The following is a 25,084-nucleotide window of genomic DNA, read 5'->3' as shown; positions in this document are numbered from 1 at the left end:
ACAGTGGAGACTGGAGAAAAACCCCTTCGTGCTTTGGGCAGTGGCAGGGGCAGGGGGGCATTCTGAAATCCGCAGAGCACTCTTAACATGATCTGCCCTCTCTCAATGCTGAGTCATAGCTCTCTCTTGGTAAATGCCACACTGCACTTGAAAATATGTGGGTTATTTTTTAAATCTTTTGATACTGATCTCTAATATAATTCCGAGTAATAAGAGAGCAGACTCTATATGATTTCAATGCCTTTAGATCGTGAAGTTTCTGCACCGTTTCTTCTGTCCCTGGATATGTCCCAGTGTCTCCGAGTTTACAGTCTGTGGGAACCTGAGTAGAATTTGTATCCTACTGGTATGTGAAAGCTGCATAAATATTAATTACATCGAAGTGGTACAGAATACTTTCTGGGTCTACTATACACTTCTACTTCCCTGTACCTTCATTCTAGTAATTTCTGAGAGTTTGATATTGAAACTCCAACTAAAAACCTTAATTTTTCTACTTGAAACAAACAGTTGTAATATACAGTGGAAGCATATGAAGCTTTGTTCTGTATTTTCCAAGTCTCTTGTAAATGTGTTACCGCATTTTCATAATTTAAAAAATAAGAAAGATTTTTAAAAAAGATCTGCTCTCACGATAAATTACTTTACCAAGCCCAACCTGTGGGGGTTTCACCAGTGCTCGTGACCTCAGGGGAGGGAAGCCCCCAACTCCAGCCCCTGCAGCACTCCTGGCCCAGCAAGGGGCAAGGAGGGACTGAGAAGCACAGGATCGGTCACCAAGCCCAGGAAATGGACACTGACCCCGACACAGACAAGACCTAACCTGCACATCCCAGAAGGCCACAGTTCCATCACCCATGGATACATCATGTCCAGCTTTGAACAAGAAATCACAGGGCGTCCTCAGAGGCAAGAGTGCCGCCGGAAGAGACAGAACCAGCATCAGAGCCAGACTCAGACACAGCAGGGAGGTTGGAATTCTCAGGCTAGGAGATCCCTGTGTGTGTTACAGGCTCTAAGAAGACATCTAAGAGTTAATGGTTTATGGGGTGGGGGGGGTGGGGAATCCCAGGAGAGAATCGGAGAAATGCTAGAAATCAAAGCAGCATAAAGAAACGAAGAACACCTCGGATGGGCTCATCAGGAGGCTGCGCCTCCTCAGGAGCCTCCATCAGGAGGATGGACATCAGGACAGATCACGGCTCTCAGCAGACCTTCCACCCCGAGCAAAGAACCAGGCAGCGTGAACAAAGACACAACAGAAGGGACTTCCCTTGTGGTCCCGTGGTAAAGAATCCACCTTCTAGCGCAGGGGACATGGGTTCCATCCCTGGTCCGGGAACTAAGATCCCCCGTGCCATGCGGCTGAGCCCGCACGTGGCAACTACTGAGCCTGCACGCCAGGAGAGACAGGGCCGTGTGCCACGTGAAGACCAGCACAGCCAAAACGGTGACAATAACTTTCTAAACAAGAAGAGCAACTCCCCAGCTGAGAAAAAGGGAGCAAGTCTGGAAAGAATGGAACAGAATACCCAAGAACAGTGAGGTAATTACAAAAGAGGTAAAGCCAAAGATAACTAATGTATGCCTGTGGTGAAAATGTGAAAGGGAATGTAGCTAAATTATAAAATTGATGGAGTGTTTAGCTTAAGAAAGTTTGGACTATTCCAACTTGAGTTAATGAAACACTAACCATAGGTCCTTCTGACAGTGATTGTTAAATTCAGTACATCTACATTTTTGAAGTTATATTTTACATATATATATCATAAATACAGTATATATTATAAATATATACTGGGAACTAAATTTTATATAATTATCAAATTATATCTATTTTATAAAATATAAATAAATATTACATTTATTTTCTATATTTATAAATTATCCTTATAAAGTTTTAGAATGTAAGATTTTTTAAGCTGTAATGCTAACAAATTTAATATTGATTTCAATACCTCAAGCAAGGACTTCCCTGGTGGTGCAGTGGGGAAGAATCAGCCTGCCAAAGAAGGGGCACAGGTTTGATCCCTGGTCCAGGAAGATTCCACATGCCAAGGAGCAAATAAGCCCGTGCATCACAACTGCTGAGCCTGAGCTCTGCAGCCTGGGAGCCACAACTCCCGAAGACTGTGCGCCCAGAGTCCGCGCCACAGCAAGACGCCGCTGCAATGAGGAGCCCGCCCACCGCAACAGCAAGCAGCCCCGGCACACTAGAGAAGATAGCTGTTGATAAAATACAGATATCAATGGCTGAAACATAAATATAATAAATATATTGTTATAATAAATTAATATATTAGATTATATATTATATCATTATAATATATTATGTAATATATTCCTGGAGAAGGAAAAGGGAACCCACTCCAGTGCTCTTGCCTGGGAAAATCCCATGGACAGAGAAGCCTTGTAGACTACAGTCCATGGGACTGCAAAGAGTCGGAGATGACTGAGTGACTTTACTTCATGTAATATATTATATAATTATATTTTATATATTTATAATATATATTATAAAATAGAAAATATACAAATAAAATTAATAAAATATTTAAAATATATAAAATAATATATTTTGTGTATTATATAATAAAATAAAGTAATAATATATTATATATATAATGTAATTAAAATGTATTATAATATATAATATAGTTATATAAATATATAATTATAATTAATATATATTTATCTATAATATAATGTATATACAATTATTTATTATTTAATTAGATATTGAAATATAATTAAATATATTTACTATTTAATTATTGACTATATAATATATTTATATTATATAGTTACTATACATTAATATATGATATCTTATATTAATATATTATATAATATATAAATATTATTATACATAAGTATATAAAAATATATTTATATATTATTTATTATATATTATAATAAATATAATAAAATAAATAACATAAATATCAATAGCCCAATAAATATACTATATAATTATTTATAATTAACAAGGTTAAAGCGTCTGCCTCCAATGCAGGAGACCCGGGTTCGATCCCTGGGTTGGGAAGATCCCCTGGAGAAGGAAACGGTAACCCACTCCAGTATTCTTGCCTGGAGAATCCCATGGACGGAGAAGCCTGGTGGGCTACAGTCCACGGGGTCGCATAGAGTCGGACACGAGTGAGAGACGGAACGGAACGGATATCCTAATACATATAATATTTATATATAATATATAATCAAAATATTAATATCAGTAGCCCAATAAATATATTATATATAATTATATATTTATATAGGTATTTTATTAAATTATATATTTAAATATAATTTAATATATTTAACATTTAATTATTTGTAATATTATATATTATAATATAATAAGTATCAATATATAAATATAAATCTCAGTAGCCCTGTGCACACCAGCAGCCAAGACCCCGCGCAGCCAAAAATCAATAGATAAGTGTGATAACAAACACACAAACCCTCAAGCATGGAGGTGAGCTCCTACAGGGAGCCAACACGGCGCTCACGCGGAGCTGCCCCGCCGAGCACGGAGGAAAGGCCGGGTGAAGCCTCCGGGAGAGCAGTGAACCCCGGCGAGACACCTCGCGGGCGCCTCCCTGCGAGCGCCGCCAAGGACGTGGGAGACGCAGGGCTGGCGCTGCCCGCCGCACCCTCATTCACGGTTCTCCCCGCTGCACCGCCAGCAGATGCTTGTTTCCAGCGCCCACAACCTCACGGCCCGCTGGCCCCGAGGTCTTAGCTGCAGAGGGAGGGGTGCGCCCACCACGGGACCAGCGGCCAGCCTCGGAGCTGGTGCGGGGGGCCACTGGCCACTGCCGGCCCCTCGGGCCCAGCATCAACAGAGAGAGGTTTTGTGCTGACTGCACTGACTAATCCTGGTTACCAAAGAGAAACGGAGCCACCGGTCCACAAGCGAAGTCAGGAGGATGACAGTCATCCCTCATATCGGCAGACAGCCGGCTCCAGGGCCCCCCTCCCCCCGCCCCGGCGCCAAATTCCAAGGATGCTCCAGTCTCTTGTATGAAACATCGTTGTTTAATCACCAAGTCGTGTCCGGCTCTTTGCAACCCTGTGGACTGTAGCCCGCCAGACTCCTCTTTCCAAGGGACCTCCTGGGGAAGAATACTGAAGCGGGTTGCAATCTCTTCCTCGGGGGGATCTTCCCGACCCAGGGATGGAACCCACATCTCCTGCCTTGGCGGTGGAGTTTTTTCTGCTGAGCCACCAGGGAAGCCCATAAAGCAGCACAGTATTTTCAATTGATTCTGCACGTCCTCCTCTGCACTTTAATTCATCTCTAGATGACTTGTGATACCAAATACAAAGTCAATGCACATAAATAGTTGCACACACAATGTAAAGGCTGTGTACACTGTTGCCAGCAGGGCAAATTCAAGTTTTGCTTTTTGGAAACTTCTGGACCTTTTCCAGAATGTTTTCAGTCCCCAGTTGGTTGACCCATGGCTGGCTGGCTGGATACAGGAGATCCCTTGGGGCATGGTCAGCACGGCCAGGCCTGGGACTCAAGTCCATGGAAAACTGAACCAATCCAACTCGGGCAGGACCACGGACCGTGTGGCTAGGATTGCAGGTGACACGTGCTCTGAATCCCTGAGATTAACAGGAAGGATGTTCCCCACAACCGTCTGCAGTGGCTCCTGCCTGGCACTCTCTCTACGCCCTGAGGCCACCTCTTGTGAGCCCTATCGGCACCATCAAGACGTCACAGTCCAGACGTGGTCAGGCGTCGTGCCAGGGTGATGACCAGTATGGCCCTGAGGCTCAACCTCTGGCTCCTGCAAACAAGGAACACAAGCCCATCAGGTGACGAAGCCGTGTGCTGGGAACACGCAAGACACAGCAGAAGGGTTTCTTATAAACACCACATGTGTTCACGACTAAATCTGTTTTAAACACTCAGAATTCTTCTGCTGAAAAGTGGTGCAAACAGGACCCAGGAAGTGACCATGTGCCCAGCATCTCACCTGACCCCTGCAGATATATAGAGGCTCCGGGCCCCAGAGGCCCCACACCTGAGCACCTGCTCTCTCTCCACCTACTCCTCTGACCTACTCCAACCTCAACCCACCAGAACCATGGGCTGCTCTGGCTGTTCCGGAGGCTGTGGCTCCAGCTGTGGGGGTTGCAGCTCCAGCTGTGGGGGCTGCGGCTCCAGCTGCTGTGTGCCCGTCTGCTGCTGCAAGCCCGTGTGCTGCTGTGTGCCAGCCTGCTCCTGCTCCAGCTGTGGCAAAGGGGGCTGTGGCTCGTGTGGGGGCTCTAAGGGGGGTTGTGGCTCCTGTGGGGGCTCCAAGGGGGGCTGCGGGTCCTGTGGGGGCTCCAAGGGGGGCTGCGGCTCGTGTGGGGGCTCCAAGGGAGGCTGTGGATCCAGTTGTGGGGGCTGTGGCTCCAGCTGCTGTGTGCCCGTGTGCTGCTGTGTGCCAGCCTGCTCTTGCTCCAGCTGTGGCAAAGGGGGGTGTGGCTCCTGTGGCTGCTCCCAGTCCAGCTGCTGCAGACCCTGTTGCTCCCAGTCCAGCTGCTGTGTCCCTGTTTGCTGTTCCCACTCCAGCTGCTGCAAACCCTGCTGCTCCCAGTCCAGCTGCTGCAAACCCTGCTGCTCCCAGTCCAGCTGCTGCAAACCCTGCTGCTCCCAGTCCAGCTGCTGTGTCCCTGTTTGCTGCCAGTGCAAGATCTGATTCTTCAACACACACCCCAGTATGTATCAGATGCCCTGGATGGAGATCAATACTTGAGCTCAAAGCCCTGAATCCCAGCCCTGGCCTGCTGTCTCAGGTATGTGGGAGCAGGGCTGTTTAGGGTCTGACCCCTGACCTCCCATCAGCTTCCTGTGAAAAGCCTGGACCACAGCCCTCAGACGTCTCCCCTGAACTCACTGGCTTAATTCTCTGTCATGGGCTACAGGTTCTGAGAATCCTTGCAATTCCTTTCAATAAACGTATCCCTTCCTCGCACACGTCCTGGTCTTCTCGTGATTCTTTTCTTACTGTTGCTGGTAAGTTACCATTTCAACATCCGTCCTCTCTCTGGACTGTTGTCTCCTTTGGATTTCCTGAATCCCAGCAGAGCATTCAGCAACCCACTGGCCCCTGCAGCCCAGAGTGTTCAGCACTCAAAGCGCGCAGTGTCCAGAAACTGGGGCTCCCGAGAGAACGGGACGCACACCTGCCCGAGGCGGCTTGACTGTGGTGGGGAGCGAGGGCAACCCTGATCGGGTTCGGGAGGGGCGGGCGTGAGGGTCTGCGGCCGGCTGCCGAGCGGGTGGGGACCAGCCCCGTTTCTCAGTAACTGGGGTAAGAGTTCTGAACACGATGACGTTTGGATCGGCGGCAGGAAGCTGAGCCGTGAAGAGCTGCGCCTCTGCACCGGAGAACTGAAAGCGAGGCGAGTCTTCAGTGTGGTTCCGCACAAGCGCCACAGGACGGCGCTGGAGCTGCTGCAAGTGGTTTCGCATTTGCTTGAAAGGGATTTATATTTTCGTCTTTAAAAAAAAAAGCAGACGGGGAAATCCCACGCTACCCACGCGCCTGAATCCTGGAGACGACCAGCCCTTCTGCAGAGAAGGGAGCGAGGCTGCCGTGCAGACACTCACGTCGGCTCTTCAAGCTCAGAAAGAGGTGTGTGTGTGTGTGTGTGTGTGTGTGTGTGCGCGCGCGCGCGCGCGTGTATTCACACGCACATCAGAGGACGAGACAGACGCCTTCTGAACCGCAGGGACTCAGAGCTCGGAGCCCACCATAGCCAGTCGTCTACCTGGAAGGCCCCCGAGGCCCAGCTGGGGACCCCCAAGGGTGCACCCAAGGCCCCGGTGCTGCTGCCAGCCGCTCTGCGCGTGTTCCCGCCGGGGCCTCGGGTTCCACAGCCGAGACCGGCGAGAGCTAAGCTGAGACGCTGCAGACGCGGGCTGCTGCTCGGAGAGCCACCCGTGTCCAGCTGCCTCCTGTCAGCGCCGGAATCCCGCCCCGTCCAGCCAAAGAGAGAGAAGCCCGCTCAGCCTGGAGCCCGGGGCTGGGCACCGGGGCCGGAGCCTTTATCTCCAAACTCCAAAGTCGTGTCTGCCCCTTCCGGCCTTTGCTTTCTGTACCAGACTCTCCACTCGGGACAGGACCGTCTCCCAGGCTGGGGGGGCGGCGGGGGGTGGGAGGGGAGATGAAGAGCACAGCAGGGGGTGTGGGGTAAACAGAGCTTGGGCTCCCCAGCTTGCCTGCAGAGCTGCTCAAGACCCGGCCCTGAGCCCCTGGGGTCCACCGGGAGGGCAGGTGGGACACCCTGACTGTCCTGCTGTTCAGTCGCTGAGTCGTGTCTGACTCTGCGACCCCACGGGCTGCAGCACACCAGGCTCCCCGTCCTTCACTGCTTCCTGGAGTTTGCTGACACTCATGTCCGCTGAGTCACTGATGCCAGCCAGCCATCTCATCGTCTGCCACCCCCTTCTCCTTTTGGCTTCGATCTTTCCCAGCATCAGAGTCTTTTCCAATGAGTTGGAGCTTCAGTTTCAGCATCAGTCCTTCCAATGAACATTCAGGACTGATTTCCTTTAGGACTGTATGGTTGGATCTCCTTGTAATCCAAGGGACTCTCAAGAGTCTTCTCCAACACCACAGTTTGAAAGCACCAATTCTTCAGTGCTCAGCCTTCCTTCTGGTCCAACTGTGACATCTGTACATGACCGCTGGAAAAACCATAGCTTTGACTAGACGGACCTTTGTTGGCAAAGTGATGTCTCTGCTTTTGAATACGCTGTCTAGATTTGTCATAGCTTTCCTTACAAGGAGCAAGGGTCTTTTAATCTCATGGCTGCAGTCACCATCAGCAGTGATTTTGGAGCCCCCAAAATAAAATCTGTCCACTTTCTCCCATTCTATTTGCCATGACGTGATGGGACTGGATGCCATGATCTTGGTCTTTTAATGTTAAGTTTTAAGCCAGCTTTTTCACTCTCTTCTTTCACCCTCATCAAGAGTCTCTTTAGTTCCTCTTTCCTTTCTGACTGTCCTGGGGAGACCAGACAAGACCAGCGCGTGTGGCCAGGAGCATCGCATGCTGCGTCATCCAGGCCCCGGCTGAACTCGGATAACCAGGTGTTTTCTCTATTTGCCTCCATTAAGGCAGGTCTCCCCTTCTGGGTTTCTGCAATTGGTTTTTGGACGTAAGCTGCCACTGAGCTTTCGGCCATGCCCTTTCCAAACTCTGACCACCCAGACAACCTGCCAACCACTCTTCCTGAATCCAAATCCATCTCTTCCTTCCTACAAGCAGAGCAGCCTAGTTAGACCCTGCAGGCTCTGCCCACGACTGGCTGCCCCTCCACCACCTGCGGGGCCAGCCCCCCTCCCCGGGCTGTCATGCAGCAAATGTCCACCCGGGATGCTGAGCCTGGCACAGACCAGGTCACAAGGCTTCTTCCTCCACTAGCGGTCCTAGGAAATCCACTGGAAGCCATGTAGGGAAGGGAGAACCTGGTCACCCCAAAGTCTCCCTGGTGTGAGCATACGGCAGTCAGGAGGTGCGGGAGAGGAGTTGGGAGAAGTCTGCAACAGCAGGTCAGGGGAAGAGCGAGGAGCCACCAGCCAGATTCACCGAACACAAGGCGCCCGGGGACACAAGGGCAGACCTGGGTCTGGAAAGCGGCAGCCACGTCCACCAGGAAAAGGGCTGCGGTTCATCTTGTTTGACCCATAAGGAAAGTCTCTTCTGAGAACTGAAAAGCATGGATAACCTTGGAGAATAAAGAAAGCATGAGATACGCCTGTTTTTTAAAAAAATCACATGGGATCAACCAAAATAGGAACACTCTCGGACTTCCTTGGTGGTCCAGTGGTTAGGAATCCACCTGCCAGTGCAGGGGACACAGGTTCGATCCCTGGTCCAGGAAGATGCCACGTGCCGCCGGGCAACAAATCCACACACCACAACTACTGATCCTGTGATTCTAGCGCCCGAGCTCCTCAGCAGAAGCCGCTGCCGCGCGGAGCCGCACACCAGGGTCGAGCGTAGCCCTTGCTCACCGCGACAAGAGAAAGCCCACGTGCAGCCAGGAAGACCCAGCACACACACAGAGAGACACACACAGAGACACACACACATACATATACACCACACACACACACCACACACACACACACACACACACACACACATAGACACATACATACACACACATACACACAGAGAGACACACACATACACACACACACAGAGACACACACACATACATATACACCACACACACATAATACACACATACACACCACACACACACACACACAGAGACACACACATAGACACACATACACACACAGAGAGACACACACACATACACACACATACACACATACACACACACAGAGGCACACACACATACACACACATACACACCACACACACATACACACACATACACACCACACACACATAATACACACACACACACACATACACACCACACACACACACATAGACACATACATAGACACACATACACACCACACACACACACAGAGACACACACACACATACATATACACCACACACACATAATACACACACATACACACCACACACACACACAGAGACACACACACACATACATATACACCACACACACATAATACACACACATACACACCACACACACACACAGAGACACACACACATACACACACACAGAGACACACACACATAGACACATACATACACACACATAAACACCACACACACCACACACATACACATACATACACACAGAGAGACACACACATACATACACACACACATACACACCACACACACACACAGAGACACACACACATAGAGACATAATACACACACATATACACCACACACACACAGAGACACACACACATAGACACACACACCACACACATACACATACACACACACAGAGACACACACACATAGACACACACACCACACACATACACATACATACACACAGAGAGACACACACATACATACACACACACATATACACCACACACACATAATACACACACATACACACCACACACACACACAGAGACACACACACATAGACACATACATACACACCACACACACAGAGAGACACACACACATAGACACATACATACACACACATATACACCACACACACACACACACAGAGACACACACACCACACACATACATACACACAGAGAGACATACACACACATACACGCACATATACATCACACACACATACATACACACACATACACACAGAGAGACACACACATAGATACACACACACATATATAGCACACACACACATACATACACACAGAGACACACACACATATATACACACACACATACACACACACATACACACATAGACACACACATATACACCACACACACATACATACACAGAGACACACACATACACACACATATACACCACACATACATACACACACACCACACACCATACACACATACACACCACACACACACACCATACACACATACACCACACAAACACACACATACACACACACACCATACACACGCACCACACATACACACACACCACACATACACACACACACCACACACACATACACACACACACCAAACACACACCACACATACACACACAAACCATACACATACACCACACACACACCACACACACACACACCATACACATATACCAAAGACACACCACACACACACACACCACACACACACACCACACACACACACACCACACACACACACCACACACACACACACACAGATACACACACACAACGCACCATACACATACACACCACACGCACATACCACACACACACACACCACACACACACACACCATACACACGTACACCACACAAACACACACATACACACACATATACACACAGACACCATAGACACGCACCACACATACACACACACCACACATATACACACACCACACATACACACACACACCATACACACACACCACACATATACACACACCACACATACACACACACACCATACACACACACCACACACACACACCACACACACACACACACACACCACACACACACACCACACACACACACACCACACACACACACACCAAACACACACCACACACACACACCAAACACACACCACACACACCACTCACACACACACCACACACACACACCACACACACACCACACCACACACACACACCACACACACACACCACACCCCAATTTTGTTAACGACCTCATTTTTTCTTGAGAAATAAGTGATGTAGCCCTCTCTCTTTAGGTGCTCAGTCGTGTCCGGCTCTTGCGACCCCACGCACGGCAGCCCGCCAGGCTCCTCTGTCCCTGGGATTCTCCAGGCAAGAACCCTGGAGTGGGTAGTCGTCTCCTTCTCCATTTGACGCCTAATGCTGTCTTCGTTTCGAGTGTGCAACACAACGCTTCAATACACATATGCTGTGAACCCATCACCACAGCACATCTAGCAGCAGGCTCACCTTCTAATTACGTTTCTCCTCGTGACCAGATCCTTAAGATCTGCTCTTTCCACAACTCTCAAACGCAGAATACAGCATCCTTCACTACTGTCTCCATGCTCTACCTTAGGTCCCCAGGACCTATTACCTTTAACTGGCATTTGTACCTTCTGACCCCTTCACCCCCTGCCTCGGGCAACCCCAACCTCTTTCTGTACCTATGAGCCTACTGGGTTTGCAGGACTTCTACATCCCACGCATCAGTGAGATCACACAGGATATGTCTTTCGCGGTCTGACTTATTTCACTTAGCTTAATATCCTCTCAGTGTTCACTTGCCCAGTGTCCGACTCTTTGGGACTCCTCTGGCCACGGGATTCTCCAGGCAAGAATACTGGAGTGGGGTGCCGTTTCCTTCTCCAGGGAATCTTCCCGACCAGGGATCAAACCTGTGTCTCCTGCATCTCATCTTAACTGCTGAGCCACTGGGGAAGTCCCCACAATATCCTCTAGGTCTCTCCATACTGTCCCAAATGGCAGGACACCTCTCCTTTCCTTATGGCTGAATAATATCCCGTGCTACACCACATCTTCTCTGTCCATTCACCCCTAACGGACACTTAACGCCGCTTCCCTATCTTGACTAATGTAAATAACGCTGCAATAAACACAGGGGTCCAGATGTCATTTCAAGTTAATGTTCTCATTTCTCTAAGATAAACAGCCAGAAGTAGAATTGCTGGGTCATATGACAGTTCTGTTTTTAATTTTTGAGGAGACTCCACACTGTTTTCCGCAGCGGGTGCGCCAGTGGACGTTCCCACGGACAGCCCGTGAGGGCTCCCTGCTCGCCACTTCCTCATCCGGCTATTTGTTGTCTTTCTGATAATAGCTGTTTGCAGGAGTGAGGTGATACCTCGTTGTGGTTTTGATTTGCATTTCTCTGATGGTTAGGGATGTTGAGCATCTTTTAATGTCTCTGTTGGTCACTGTATGTCTTCCTTATGGGAAAAATATGTCTATTCAGATACTCTGCCCATTTTGTAAGCATATTGTTTGCTTGTTTTGGGGGGTCATTTTTTTCGCTATTGAGTGATATGAATTCTTTATATACTTTGGATATTAATCCTTTATCAAATAAGATTAATCAAATGATTTACAAATGATTAATCAAATACTTTCTCCCACTCAGTGGGTCGCCTTTTAACTTTGCTGATGGTTTGGTTTCCTTTGCTTTGCAGAAGCTTCTTAGTTTGATACAATCCCACTTGCTTACTTTTGCTTTTGTTTCCACTACAAACCTCAAATTTTAAAAAATAAAATTTTGAAGATAAATAATGGGGAGGTTTTCAGTACAGAAAAGAGATGTTGGGAAAGATCCCAGGACCCCCAGTTATATGTAGACAACAGAAAACTAGAAATAGCACAAACCCGGAGCTGGTCCTCTTTACAGGAAACAAACAAGGTGGGGAAGAATCCAGACTTAGAAACCTAGGAGGGTGTCTGCTGGGAAAAGTCAACAGAAGCCCGTGGATTCCAGGCCCACAAACAAGACACAGCACAGATGGGAACCAGGAAGTGAGCATGTGCCCAGGTCACGCCTGCCCCGGCAGGTATATAGAGGCTCCTGGCCCCGGAGGCCCCACACTCAGCACCTGCTCTCTCTCCACCTGCTCCTCTGACCTACTCCACCCTCAACCCACCAGAACCATGGGCTGCTCTGGCTGTTCTGGAGGCTGCGGCTCCAGCTGTGGAGGCTGTGGCTCCAGCTGTGGAGGCTGCGGTTCCAGCTGTGGGGGCTGTGGCTCCAGCTGCTGTGTGCCCGTCTGCTGCTGCAAGCCCGTGTGCTGCTGTGTGCCAGCCTGCTCCTGCTCCAGCTGTGGCAAAGGGAGCTGTGGCTCGTGTGGGGGCTCCAAGGGGGGCTGTGGCTCGTGTGGGGGCTCCAAGGGGGGCTGTGGCTCCTGTGGGGGCTCCAAGGGGGGCTGTGGCTCCTGTGGGGGCTTCAAGGGGGGCTGTGGCTCGTGTGGGGGCTCCAAGGGAGGCTGTGGATCCAGTTGTGGGGGCTGTGGCTCCAGCTGCTGTGTGCCCGTGTGCTGCTGTGTGCCAGCCTGCTCTTGCTCCAGCTGTTGCAAAGGGGGGTGTGGCTCCTGTGGCTGCTCCCAGTCCAGCTGCTGCAGACCCAGCTGCTCCCAGTCCAGCTGCTGCAGACCCATCTGCTCCCAGTCCAGCTGCTGTGTTCCCGTTTGCTGCTCCCAGTCCGGCTGCTGCAGACCCAGCTGCTCCCAGTCCAGCTGTTGTGTCCCCGAGTGCTGCCAGCACAAGATCTGAAGCTGTGTCCAGGGACCTCAAGTGGCTCCCGGGAACCCAGGAACCTAGGAAGTGACCGGTGCCCCATCCCAGATTAGCAAGTGGCAGTTTTGAATCCATCTTTTCTAGAATGGGGAGCCCAGCTCTGCAGTCCCAGCAGATTGCTCCCCAGATCCCAGAGAAGGGGGACCTCTCTATGCCTTCTGTCCATCTGGACCCCCGGCTCCTCTGCCTCGAGGAAGTCATTTCCTTCCCAGTCTCTGCATGACTGCAGTCCCCGCAGGCCCCTGATTCTGGAGCCCATTGCCCCTCGTGCTTTGGACTTGGGTGACCTGGCCCATCCCACAAGGCCAATGTCTGGACCACAGACCCAGGAGGCACCCCCCACTCCCCTCAGCCCCGTATCAGCTGGCCCAGCACCAGCCTTCACCAGGATTCACCTGTGCCTCCTTCACTGGCCACAGTCCAGTCTGGACCTGGTGTGGGCTCTAAATAAACACATTCCCCTCTCAAGGACTCTGTCTCCATGACACTTCTTTATTTTTTTAATATTCTTTTAATTTTTTTGGCTTCACTGGGTCTCAGTTGCGACAGTGGGATCTTTTGGTTTGGGCACATACACTCAGTTTCAGCATGTTGGGTCTAGTTCCCCAACCAGGGATCAAACCCAGGCCCCTCTGCATTGGGAGCACGGAGTCTTAGCCACTGGAGTACCAGGGAAGTCCCCAAGATACTTCTTTAATGGACACTCTAATGAGGAATTCAAAACGCAACTGTGCATTGTTGACGGGAGTAAAAAACAGGTGCAATTTCTTTTTCTGAAGGTACTTTTGGCAATATTTACTGTAATTTCACTGTTGCTGGCATTACTTTTCTTGCTTTGGTGGCATTTTGAAATACAATCATTAGTAAGAATGAAACAAAATATAGCAGCTGGAAAAGAGAAAACAAAATTATCATTATCTACATATGTTTCCATCGTATACCTGCGGGGGGTGAAAAAGTACTACAAAATGTAAGTGAACTCAAGTAGGAGACTGGGGACATAAAATGCAAAATCAACAGCCTTTCTACGTACACAAAACAAACAGAAATACAATGAAAGAAAGGACTTCCTCCACCCCTTAAACGAGAACTCTATAAAAACCATTCCTAAAGTCTGCCTGAAAAAGCACTACTTCCAACAGCAAAAAATGGAAGTTGCCCAGATGTCCATTAATAGAAAAGAAAAACTCCTTGTGGTTTAGTCGCCCAGCAGACCGCCAGGCAGCAATGGGGATCTTACAACCGTGATGCTGAGCAACGGAGACGGACAGAAAGGCGCACATGTGACCGTCTCCACATGAAGCGAACGCACACACAGAGCAGCCTGCCCCACACCACCAAGGATCTGGAGGGGCTCCTTTGGGGGAAAGTGGCTGAAAACAGGACAGAAGAGATGGCCTGGGGCTTGGGGATGCTCTCTGTCTAAATCTGGGCGTGCTGATTACACGTGTGTTCAGTTTGTGAAAACCTGTCAAGCTGTCAAAGATGGGTCCTCAATATCACACAGTGTGCGCTGCATGCGGGGACAGGGAAGGACCTGTGCATTCTGCTGCAAGGTCATCACTAAAGGGGCGTTGCCTCCAAGCCTAAACTATACTCAGTGGCCCATCTCTGGGAGAATCGCCTTGCAGGTTATGAGCATTAAGGTAAAATACCTTCACAGGAAACATGGTGGCATTCTTCTCCGTGAACTTATACTTCAATAAAAGCCTTTAAAAATCTACATGAAGAGAGCTGCAATATACTGAGAGACATAAAAGGAGTCATGAATAAAAGAATAGATAATTCTTGTTTTAATAGGAAAGTTATTCTCATTTATATATCTTTATTTCAAAATGTTTATACCTGTACAGTGAAACTAAATTTTAGAGACACTGGATATCATCAGTTTGGATATTGTTAGTTTATTATAAAAGAGAAACATGGGAATTATTTACGTGATAAAAGACTTCACAGCTTCAGTGGAATGGGCAGCTTCATGTGATGCCATTTCAATAGTGACTTATTTCAGTCAACACACTTATCAAGAATGCCACCATCTCTGAATAAGAAGTAATCCCTGTTGTCTATAACGACTTCGTGTGCTGCGTGCGAAGTAAACTGTATCTGTACTTCATCTCTCGCGCTCATTCGCTTCTCTCTCCATGGGATTCTCCAGCAAGAACACTGGAGTGGGTTGCCATGCCCTCCTCCAGGGGATCTTCCCGACCCGCGGATCGAGCCCGGGTCTCCTGGGAGGAGAACTGTATTTCCAACTTGCCCGTTAACTGGTTGAATCTCTCCGCTCTTTCCGTCAGAGCCCCACCCAATGGCCACTGCCACTGCTTGCAGTGCTTTTCCTTGTGATTTTTCTGGAGCCTAATGCCCCTTTGGCTACAGTTTCAGTTGCCCTTCTTTCAACTAACACTAGGTCAAAGAGGGGAGGAAGCTTTCTGCGTGGCCGTCCCGCCATGACTCCGGCTGTCGCAGCTCCCAGTCACGCTCTCACGCCTTGCTGCAGGGAGCAGGAAGTGTTAATATTTTAAGCAAGTCATTCTTCCTAAATTAATCTATATATTGGATCAGAATAAATATACCAAGAAGATATTTTAAGTAGCTATGCTGACTGTAACATTTATACAGGGGAAAAAAAGATATACATAAAAATAGCTAAGAAAATGCTGAAAAGAAAGGGGACCAGGACCTCCCTGGTAATCCAGTGGTTGAGAATCCGCCTGCCAAAGCAGGGGACACAGGTTCGATCCCTGGTCTGGAAAGATTCCACATGCAGAGGGGCAGCTACGCCCACACCTCGCAACTGCTGAGCCCCCCTGCCACAACTACTGGAGCCTGAGTGCCTAGAGCGGGCGCTCAGTGGTAAGAGAAGCCCCTGCGGTGAGCGGCCCCAGCACCAACTACGGAAAGCAGCTACAAAACCCCAGCGCAGCCAAAAAGAAATCAAGAGAAGAAATAGTTTCAGAAAGAGTCCCCTGCCTAAAAAGAAATGGAGCCAGATAGCAAACCTATTATCAAGTCATGAGCATTCAAACAACTTGAATCAAACGTAAAAATCCAGCAAACAAAGGTAAAGGAACAGGACCACCAGAGATGACGCAAGCTGCGGGGCAACGAAGCCCAAGCGTCACAGCTACTGAGCCCGTGCTCCAGAGCCTGGGGCCTCAAGAACTGAGCCCACGAGCCTCAAGCACCGAGGCCTGAGCGCCTAACGCCCGTGCTCCACAGTAAGAAGCTCATGCGCTGCAGCTAGAGCAGAGCCCGTGTGCGGCAACAAAGATCCAGCACAGCCAAACAGCTGAAGCAACTGTGGAGGACGCTGAAAAATCAAACTGCTCCGCTACTGCCTCTCTGGTGCCCAGTCACTTCAGGCACGCCTGACTCTTTGCGACCCTGTGGACTGTCGCCCGCCAGGCTCCTCCATCCATGGGAGTCTCCGGGCAAGAATACCAGAGCGGGCTGCCATGCCCTTCCCCGGGGGATCTTCCCCACCCAGGGATCCAACCTGGGTCTCCTGAGCCTTCTGCATCACAGGCAGACTCTTCACCGCTGAGCCACCAGGGAAGCCCCACTTCATCTTTTACTCTAAAAATAAATTCCATACAGAATAAAGACCCAAATAAAAAATTAAAAACACAAAATGACTAAAAGAAAAGAGGAACTTTAAAAATAATATTGAGATGTTCCTAACCGTGACACAAAATTCAGCAGCTCAGGAAAAGAAAAGATAGATAAATTTGGCATAAAAGAAAAATAAACATATAAAAAGAAAAAGTCTGTATCGCAAAAAAAACAATGTCGACTGATAATTAACAAAGGACGAACTTCGGCCGGAGGGACGGCTATCTGTCTGGCCTGCGGGGGCACTGACTCGATTGGCCCTCTGGTTTGGAAGCCACAGGAAACAGACACAACACACGGTGATCTAAGCTGCCGCTCCGGGGCAGGTGCCGGGGGCTGAGATGACCGGCTGCTAAGAAGGGGCCGGGACTAAATGCCCGGGAAATCCAAGGTGATGCAAAGTGCACACGAACCCAGAGAAGGCACCTCCCCAGAAAAGGTCTGAGAGATACCACCTCACCCTTGTCCGAACCACCACAGTTATAAAGACGACAAGTAACCAGGGCAGGCGAGGACGCGGAGGGTAGGGAAGCCTGGCGCACTGCCAGGGGAAGGTCAACTGGCGCTGCCACCGCAGAGGAGAGGAGGGAGGCTGCTCCAGGAATTAAAAATAGGCATGTCATGTGACCCAGAAAGTCCACCTCTGGGTGTTCACCCAAAGAAAACAAAGACACAATTCGCAAAGACATGACACCGATGTTCACTGCAGTCTTATTTGCAATAGACAAAATATGAAACCTAAGCATCCAGCAGGAGATGAAGAAGGAAGATGAGGGGCACACATACATAGGCACATACATAGCTTTTTTCTTAAGGGCACTTCAGAACCAAATTCTGAACTGTATTCGTTTTTGCACGGGCCCTCAAAACTATGTCAAAATGTAAAAGCACATGTGACTCACTTATCGAAAACAGTTCATGAAAATTCAACCAAAATAAATAAGAATGTGTACAAAATAAACCGATATGTGAAATAAACCAGACACGAATATGTCTCCAGGGCTGTATATGCTGTTTGGAAATGGTGAACCCCGATTGGCTGGCAAGAGGTGTGCATCGCTGCTGCCACAGGAAACTTTACAAGCAGTGTGAAACATTTCCACCGGCAGAAAACAACCCACCTGTGGCTTTATTCAACAAAGGGAAAAACTCATGGATGCTCACAACGAGCCCTTGAGCAGTGTTTGTGGTCTCAGGATCATACAGTTAAGGGCAACAGTGTGCATCGCTCTTCAGAAACACAGGAGGGCCCGCAGAACACCGGGCCGAGTGCAGCTCCCAGAATCCCTGCAGGCAGTTCCCTCTCAAGTTGCTGCAGAGTCATCCATAATAGCTCACGTTTTTCTCCAAAGAATCCAAAAGTAAAGATGGTTTGCTATGGTTTGCCCTAGAAAGCTATGGAAGCCTTGCAACGTGGATTTGATGTTTTAAGTACTCTTAGATAGATCTTCAAAAATTCAGGAGAGAAATCTGAACGCACACAGTGTACCAAAAGTGCACTCAAAAGGACAGACTTGCTGTTAAAGCACAGATTCAGTTCCTGAACTGTGGTTTGCTGCTCAGTCGCTCAGTCATGTCCGACTCTCTGCGGCCCCGTGGACTGTAGCCCACCATGCTCCTCTGTCCATGGGATTCTCCAGGCCAGAATACTGGAGTGGGTTGTCATGCCCTCCTCCAGGGGATCTTCCCAACCCAGGGATCAAACCCAGGTCTTGCGCGTTACAGGAGGATTCTTTACCATCTGAGCCACCAGGGAAGTCCAAAAATGTTTGGAAATATGTTTTTAAACATTTCAGATAAAAAACTGAGACAGGGGCTCCCATGGTGGTCCAGTAGTTAAGAATTCGCCCGCCAGTGCAGGGCACATGGATCCGATCCCTGATCTGAGACGATTCCGCAACTAACCCTGTGCACCAGAACTGCCGCGGCCGCGCCCTAGAGCCAAGAACTGAGACAAGAGGCCACTACAAGGAGCAGCCTGAGCACTGCAGCTGGAGAAAAGCCCCCGCAGCAACAAAGGCCTAGTGCAGCCAAAAGAAAACTGAGCGAGTACAGGACCCTGAGCTGAACACGCAAAAGCAAAGTTTCTTTTGTCATTTTCACACTTATTTATTAAAGAACTAAGACTCCTCATCAAAAGTAACAAAATGTACCCTCTGACACTGTCGGTGGGAATGTAAATTGGTACAGCCACTATGGAGAACAGTATGGAAGCTCCTTAAAAAGATAAAATCAGGCCTTGCAATCCCACCCTTGGGCACATATCTGGGGAAAATCATGATCTGAAAGGATGTGCGCGCCCCAGCGTTCACTGCAGCTCTGTTTACAGCAGCTGGGACACAGGAGGACCCTAAATGCCCATTGACAGAGCAATGGATAAAGCAGCTGTGGTACATACATACAACGGAATATGACTCAGTCATTGAAGAGAATGAAATGACATTTGCAGCAACACAGATTCCCTGGAGCGCGTCATACCGAGTGAAGTGAGTCAGTCAGAGAAGGGGGAATGATGAGCGACACCCCTTCTACGTGGGACCTAAAAAGAAACGATACAGATGAACCTGCTCACAAGACAGAGAGAGACTCAGAGAACGATCTTACGGTTGCAGGGGTGGGGGAGGATGGGGGAGCAGATCATTAGGGAGTCTGGAAAGGCTGTGTACACGCTGCTATATTTAAGACGGATAAGCAACAAGGGCTGGAAGAAGCACAAGCTGGAATCAAGATTGCCGGGAGAAATGTCAATAACCTCAGATATGCAGATGACACCACCCTTATGGCAGAAAGTGAAGAGGAACTCAAAAGCCTCTTGATGAAAGTGAAAGAGGAGAGTGAAAAAGTTGGCTTGAAGCTCAACATTCAGAAAACGAAGATCATGGCATCTGGTCCCATCACTTCATGGGAAATAGATGGGGAAACAGTGGAAACAGTGTCAGACTTTATTTTTGGGGGCTCCAAAATCACTGCAGATGCTGATTGCAGCCAGGAAATTAAAAGATGCTTACTCCTTGGAAGGAAAGTTATGACCAACCTAGATAGCATATTAAAAACCAGAGACATTACTTTGCCAACCAAGGTCCGTCTAGTCAAGGCAATGGTTTTTCCCATGGTCATGTATGGATGTGAGAGTTGGACTGTGAAGAAAGCTGATCGCCGAAGAATTGATGCTTTTGAATTGTGGTGCTGGAGAAGACTCTTGAGAGTCCCCTGGACTGCAAGGAGATCCAACCAGTCCTTTCTAAAGGAGATCAGTCCTGGGTGTTCATTGGAAGGACTGATGCTAAAGCTGAAACTCCAATACTTTGGCCACCTCATGCAAAGAGTTGACTCACTGGAAAAGACTCTGATGCTGGGAGGGATTGGGGGCAGGAGGAGACGGGGATGACAGAGAATGAGACGGCTGGATGGCATCACCGACTCTGTGGACATGAGTCTGAGTGAACTCCGGGAGTTGGTGATGGACAGGGAGGCCTGGCGTGCTGTGATTCAGGGGGTCACAGAGAGTCGGACACAACTGAGCGACTGAACTGAACTGAACTGAAGCAGCAAGGACCTACTGTATACCACAGGGAACTCTGTAGACCACAGGGAGCTCTGCTCAATGTTACATGGCAGCCTGGATGGGAGCGGGGTTTGGGGAAAGTGGACTCATGTATATGTATGACTGAGTCACTTCGCTGTTCACCTGAAACCATCACAACATGGTTAATCAGCTACACTCCAATGCGAAGTAAAATGTTCAAAAGCAAAAAACAGTAAAATGTGAAATAAACATGCTAGAATAAGCTATAAGTCACTCCTAAAAGTGAAAATATTATTCTCTCAATCGTATCCAACTCTTTGCAACCCTCGGCACCATAGCTTGCCAGGCCCCTCTGTCCACGGAATTCTCCAGGCAAGAGTAGTGCAGTGGGTTGCCATTCCCTTCTCCAGCGGACCTTCCTGACCCAGAGACTGAACCCAGGTCTCCTACATTGCAGGCGAATTCGTTACTCTCTGAACCACCACGGAAGTCATGCTGATGAAAGGCCCAAATTGCAGCAAAATTTTCATATCACGCCAACAGCAGAATTCATTAACAAGAGGCAATACATTTCAAACAAAAGTAAGGAAATCTCATGAATTATTTGATAATCCAATTAATGTGTAATAGCAAATCACATGAATACTTTGGTAAAGGTTTTAGTTTCCTGCTGATTTGACATGAAAATATTGACACAGTCAGAGATAGTATAAAATACACAGTGGGCCAACTCCACCGAGAATGTAATCACAAACAGACTGACAAATGTAATTAGTTACAAAGAAATAAAAGGTAAACAAGGAGGTCACACCAGTCCATCCTAAAGGAAATCAGTCCTGAATATTCATTGGAGGGACTCATGCTGAAGCTGAAGCTCCAATACTTTGGCCACCTGATGGGAAGAACCGACTCATTAGAAAAGACCCCGATGCTGGGAAAGATTGAAGGCGGGAGGAGAAGGGAATGACGGAGGATGAGGTGGTTGGATGGCATCAGACTCAATGGACATGAGTTTGAGCAAGCTCTGAGAGACAGTGGAGGACAGGGGAGCCTGGCGTGCTGCAGTTATGGTTGCCAGGGTTGGGGGGAAGGATGGGGGAGTGGATTGAAAAGAATTGGACACGACTTATCAACTGAACAACAATAAGATTAAAACCGCACAAAATGCTGATTCCCTGAAGTTTTACAGCACAAATGTAAAGACGTTTGATTAATATTTCCCCAGATTTGATAGCAAACCTAAATACTTACATGACAGTGTCATGAGGCTAAAACAAATTTTCAAAATCAATAACTAAAAAAACAAAAAAAAAAAACAAAAAAACCTCAAGCAGTCATGATAAAGGAAAAACTGAAGTAGCTCTGTATTCACTTTAGAAAGTAAAACTCTGAAATTGTTGTCATATGAGTAAGTGATGAAGGATACGTGGCCAAAAAATAGAAAAACCATAGTGGGGGAAAGTGCCCTGGGGGAGACAGACGGGTTGGGGCAATTCACTCAACAAAATAAGATGACCTTCCCTGCGCTGTGCTGGGTAACGTCTCCCTCTCTGTGAACCCAGGCGCCTCTGTCCACGGGACTGTCCAGGCAGGAACCCCGGAGCGGGCCGCCACTCGCTCCTCCAGGGGACCTTCCCGACCCAGGGACGGAACCCGCGTCTCCTGTGTCTCCGGCTCGGCAGGCGGATTCTTTACAGCCGAGCCGCTGGGTAAAACCCTTACTTCCTCAGGCGCCGTCGCATCTGTGGCGTCTGTCGTTTCTTTACATCTGAAACTTGCTGTAATTTCTCGTCCTACTCGGTTAACTCTGACACACGCACACCCTCTCTGGGTTCGGCCTCCGAAGTCAGACAACGCATACAGATCTGAAACTGGAGCCTTCAAGCTCAAAAGGAGGCCAGGCTGCAGCCAGGCGAGCTCTGCTCCCGCGCAGACGGCGGCGGGCCCTCCGCGCCCCCTAGTGACGACCCAAGGAACCGCGCCCGGGACCCGGGGCTCCCCGAAGCCGGCGGTGTCCCGCCAACTCCAGGACAAGCACGCAAGGTACTAACACTGTGGCCCCAACTTCTTAAATGTTTCTAATAAGAAGCTGCCAGCACTCCATTCTGAGGCAGTCCTTTCCCAGTTACACAGTTTATTTTCTCTGTTAGAGTTCTGGATATCTAGATACCAGACACATACCCAGGTTTCTTGAAAGAACACTTAAGAGTCTTGGAAACAGAGACCCAGAGGCCTTGCACACGGCCTCAGGGATCCCTATTCTGGCTAATAATGCCCTTAGAAGCTCCTCAAGTCACCCCTGTACGTACAATCTGCTGACAATAAAACTAAAAGCTGAAAATGGTTCAAGAACTCAACTGTGTGTTCTGCTAGAGGGCTAAGGCCAGTAACATTGGTTCCAGGACCTCCCGGGCGGCTCAGTGGATAAGAATCTGTTCAGGGTCAATGCATGTTATAGGATGCTGGGGGCTGGCATGCGGGGATGACCCAGAGGGAGGATAAAGGGAGGAGGGAGGTGGGAGGGGGGTTTAGGAGGGGGAACTTACGTAAACCCGGGGCGAATTCATGTCAATGTATGGCAAAACCAACCAATATAATATTGTAAAATAATTTGCCTCCAATAAAAAATTAATTAATTACAAAAAAAATAAAATTTAAAAAAAAAAAAAGAAAGCAAAGAAACAAACAAAAAAAAGAATCTGTCTGCCAGTGCAGGGGACACGGGTTCGAGCCCTGGTCCATAAGTCGCACGTAAGTCAAGTTGTCAGCAAGGCCATGCTCCCTCTGCAAGTCTGCACGGAGAGCCCATCTCTCACCACCATGACCTTCTGGTGGCTGCCAGGAGGCCCTGGCTTGTGGCCGCCTCACTCAGATGCTCACAGCAGCACCTGCAGACCCCCGCTGCTGCACCGTCACACCCTCTCCTCTCAGCGTGCTCAGGGCTCCCCCTGCCTCCCTCTCACAATGATGGATGTGGTCACACTTAACCCATCAGCACCCAAGGGGATAGTCTCTCATCTCAAGATGCTGAGCTTAGTCACACCTGCAGACTCCAAACAGAGATGAAGGAGCCTGGAACCAACGCCGGCCTCACAGGTCACACACGGTCCAACCACAGGCAGGTGACCAACTATTGGGGGTGCTTAGGAAGGACAGACTGAAATCCAGAAAGAATGAGGAAGAGGCAAAAGTTAGAGAAAAAAAGCTGTCAGTGACCCAGGCAGCAGGCGCTCACAGAAAAGGAAACAACAGACAGAGGCATGACCCTGGAAAAACAGACAAGAGGAAGTGATCAACGGCCGGTATACACCCCGGCAGGCATATGAGGCTCGGGCCCCGGAGGAAGTGATCAACGGCCGGTATACACCCCGGCAGGTATATGAGGCTCCGGGCCCCGGAGGAAGTGATCAACGGCCAGTATACACCCCAGCAGGTATATGAGGCTCAGGCCCCGGAGGAAGTGATCAACGGCCGGTATACACCCCAGCAGGTATATGAGGCTCGGGCCCCGGAGGAAGTGATCAACGGCCGGTATACACCCCGGCAGGCATATGAGGCTCGTGCCCCGGAGGAAGTGATCAACGGCCAGTATACACCCCGGCAGGCATATGAGGCTCGTGCCCCGGAGGAAGTGATCAACGGCCGGTATACACCCCGGCAGGCATATGAGGCTCGGGCCCCGGAGGAAGTGATCAACGGCCGGTATACACCCCGGCAGGTATATGAGGCTCCGGGCCCCGGAGGAAGTGATCAAAGGCCAGTATACACCCCGGCAGGTATATGAGGCTCGGGCCCCGGAGGAAGTGATCAACGGCCGGTATACACCCCGGCAGGCATATGAGGCTCGGGCCCTGGAGGAAGTGATCAACGGCTGGTATACACCCCGGCAGGTATTTGAGGCTCGGGGCCCCGGAGGCCCCACACCGAGCACCTGCTCTCTCTCCACCTGCTCCTCTGACCTGCTCCACCCTCAACCCACCAGAACCATGGGCTGCTCTGGCTGTTCCGGAGGCTGCGGCTCCAGCTGTGGAGGCTGCGGCTCCAGCTGTGGGGGCTGCGGCTCCAGCTGTGGGGGCTGTGGCTCCAGCT

General features: G+C 49.3%; 1 protein-coding gene across 2 annotated transcripts in view; it reads right to left on the bottom strand.

Annotated features, from left to right (window-relative positions):
* LOC129548625 (uncharacterized) overlaps window positions 1-25,084 on the bottom strand; it is a 171,931-nt gene that overhangs the window by 100,462 nt on the left and 46,385 nt on the right. The window contains exon 4 of one of the 2 annotated variants that reach the window (XM_088832327.1): window positions 11,219-13,874. The exons of the other annotated variant lie outside the window; for it this stretch is intronic. Coding sequence (XP_088688453.1) covers window positions 13,197-13,715 — 519 coding nt within the window. The 5' untranslated portion in view covers window positions 13,716-13,874 and the 3' untranslated portion in view covers window positions 11,219-13,196. Of the gene's footprint in view, window positions 1-11,218; window positions 13,875-25,084 lie in introns of those variants that run through there. 2 annotated transcript variants of the gene reach the window in all.

Source organism: Moschus berezovskii, chromosome 25 (assembly GCF_049115385.1).
Source record: "Moschus berezovskii isolate FMDL1 chromosome 25, NW_MosBer_1.0, whole genome shotgun sequence".
NCBI lineage: Eukaryota > Metazoa > Chordata > Mammalia > Artiodactyla > Moschidae > Moschus > Moschus berezovskii.
This window is presented reverse-complemented; position numbering and strand designations above follow the sequence as displayed.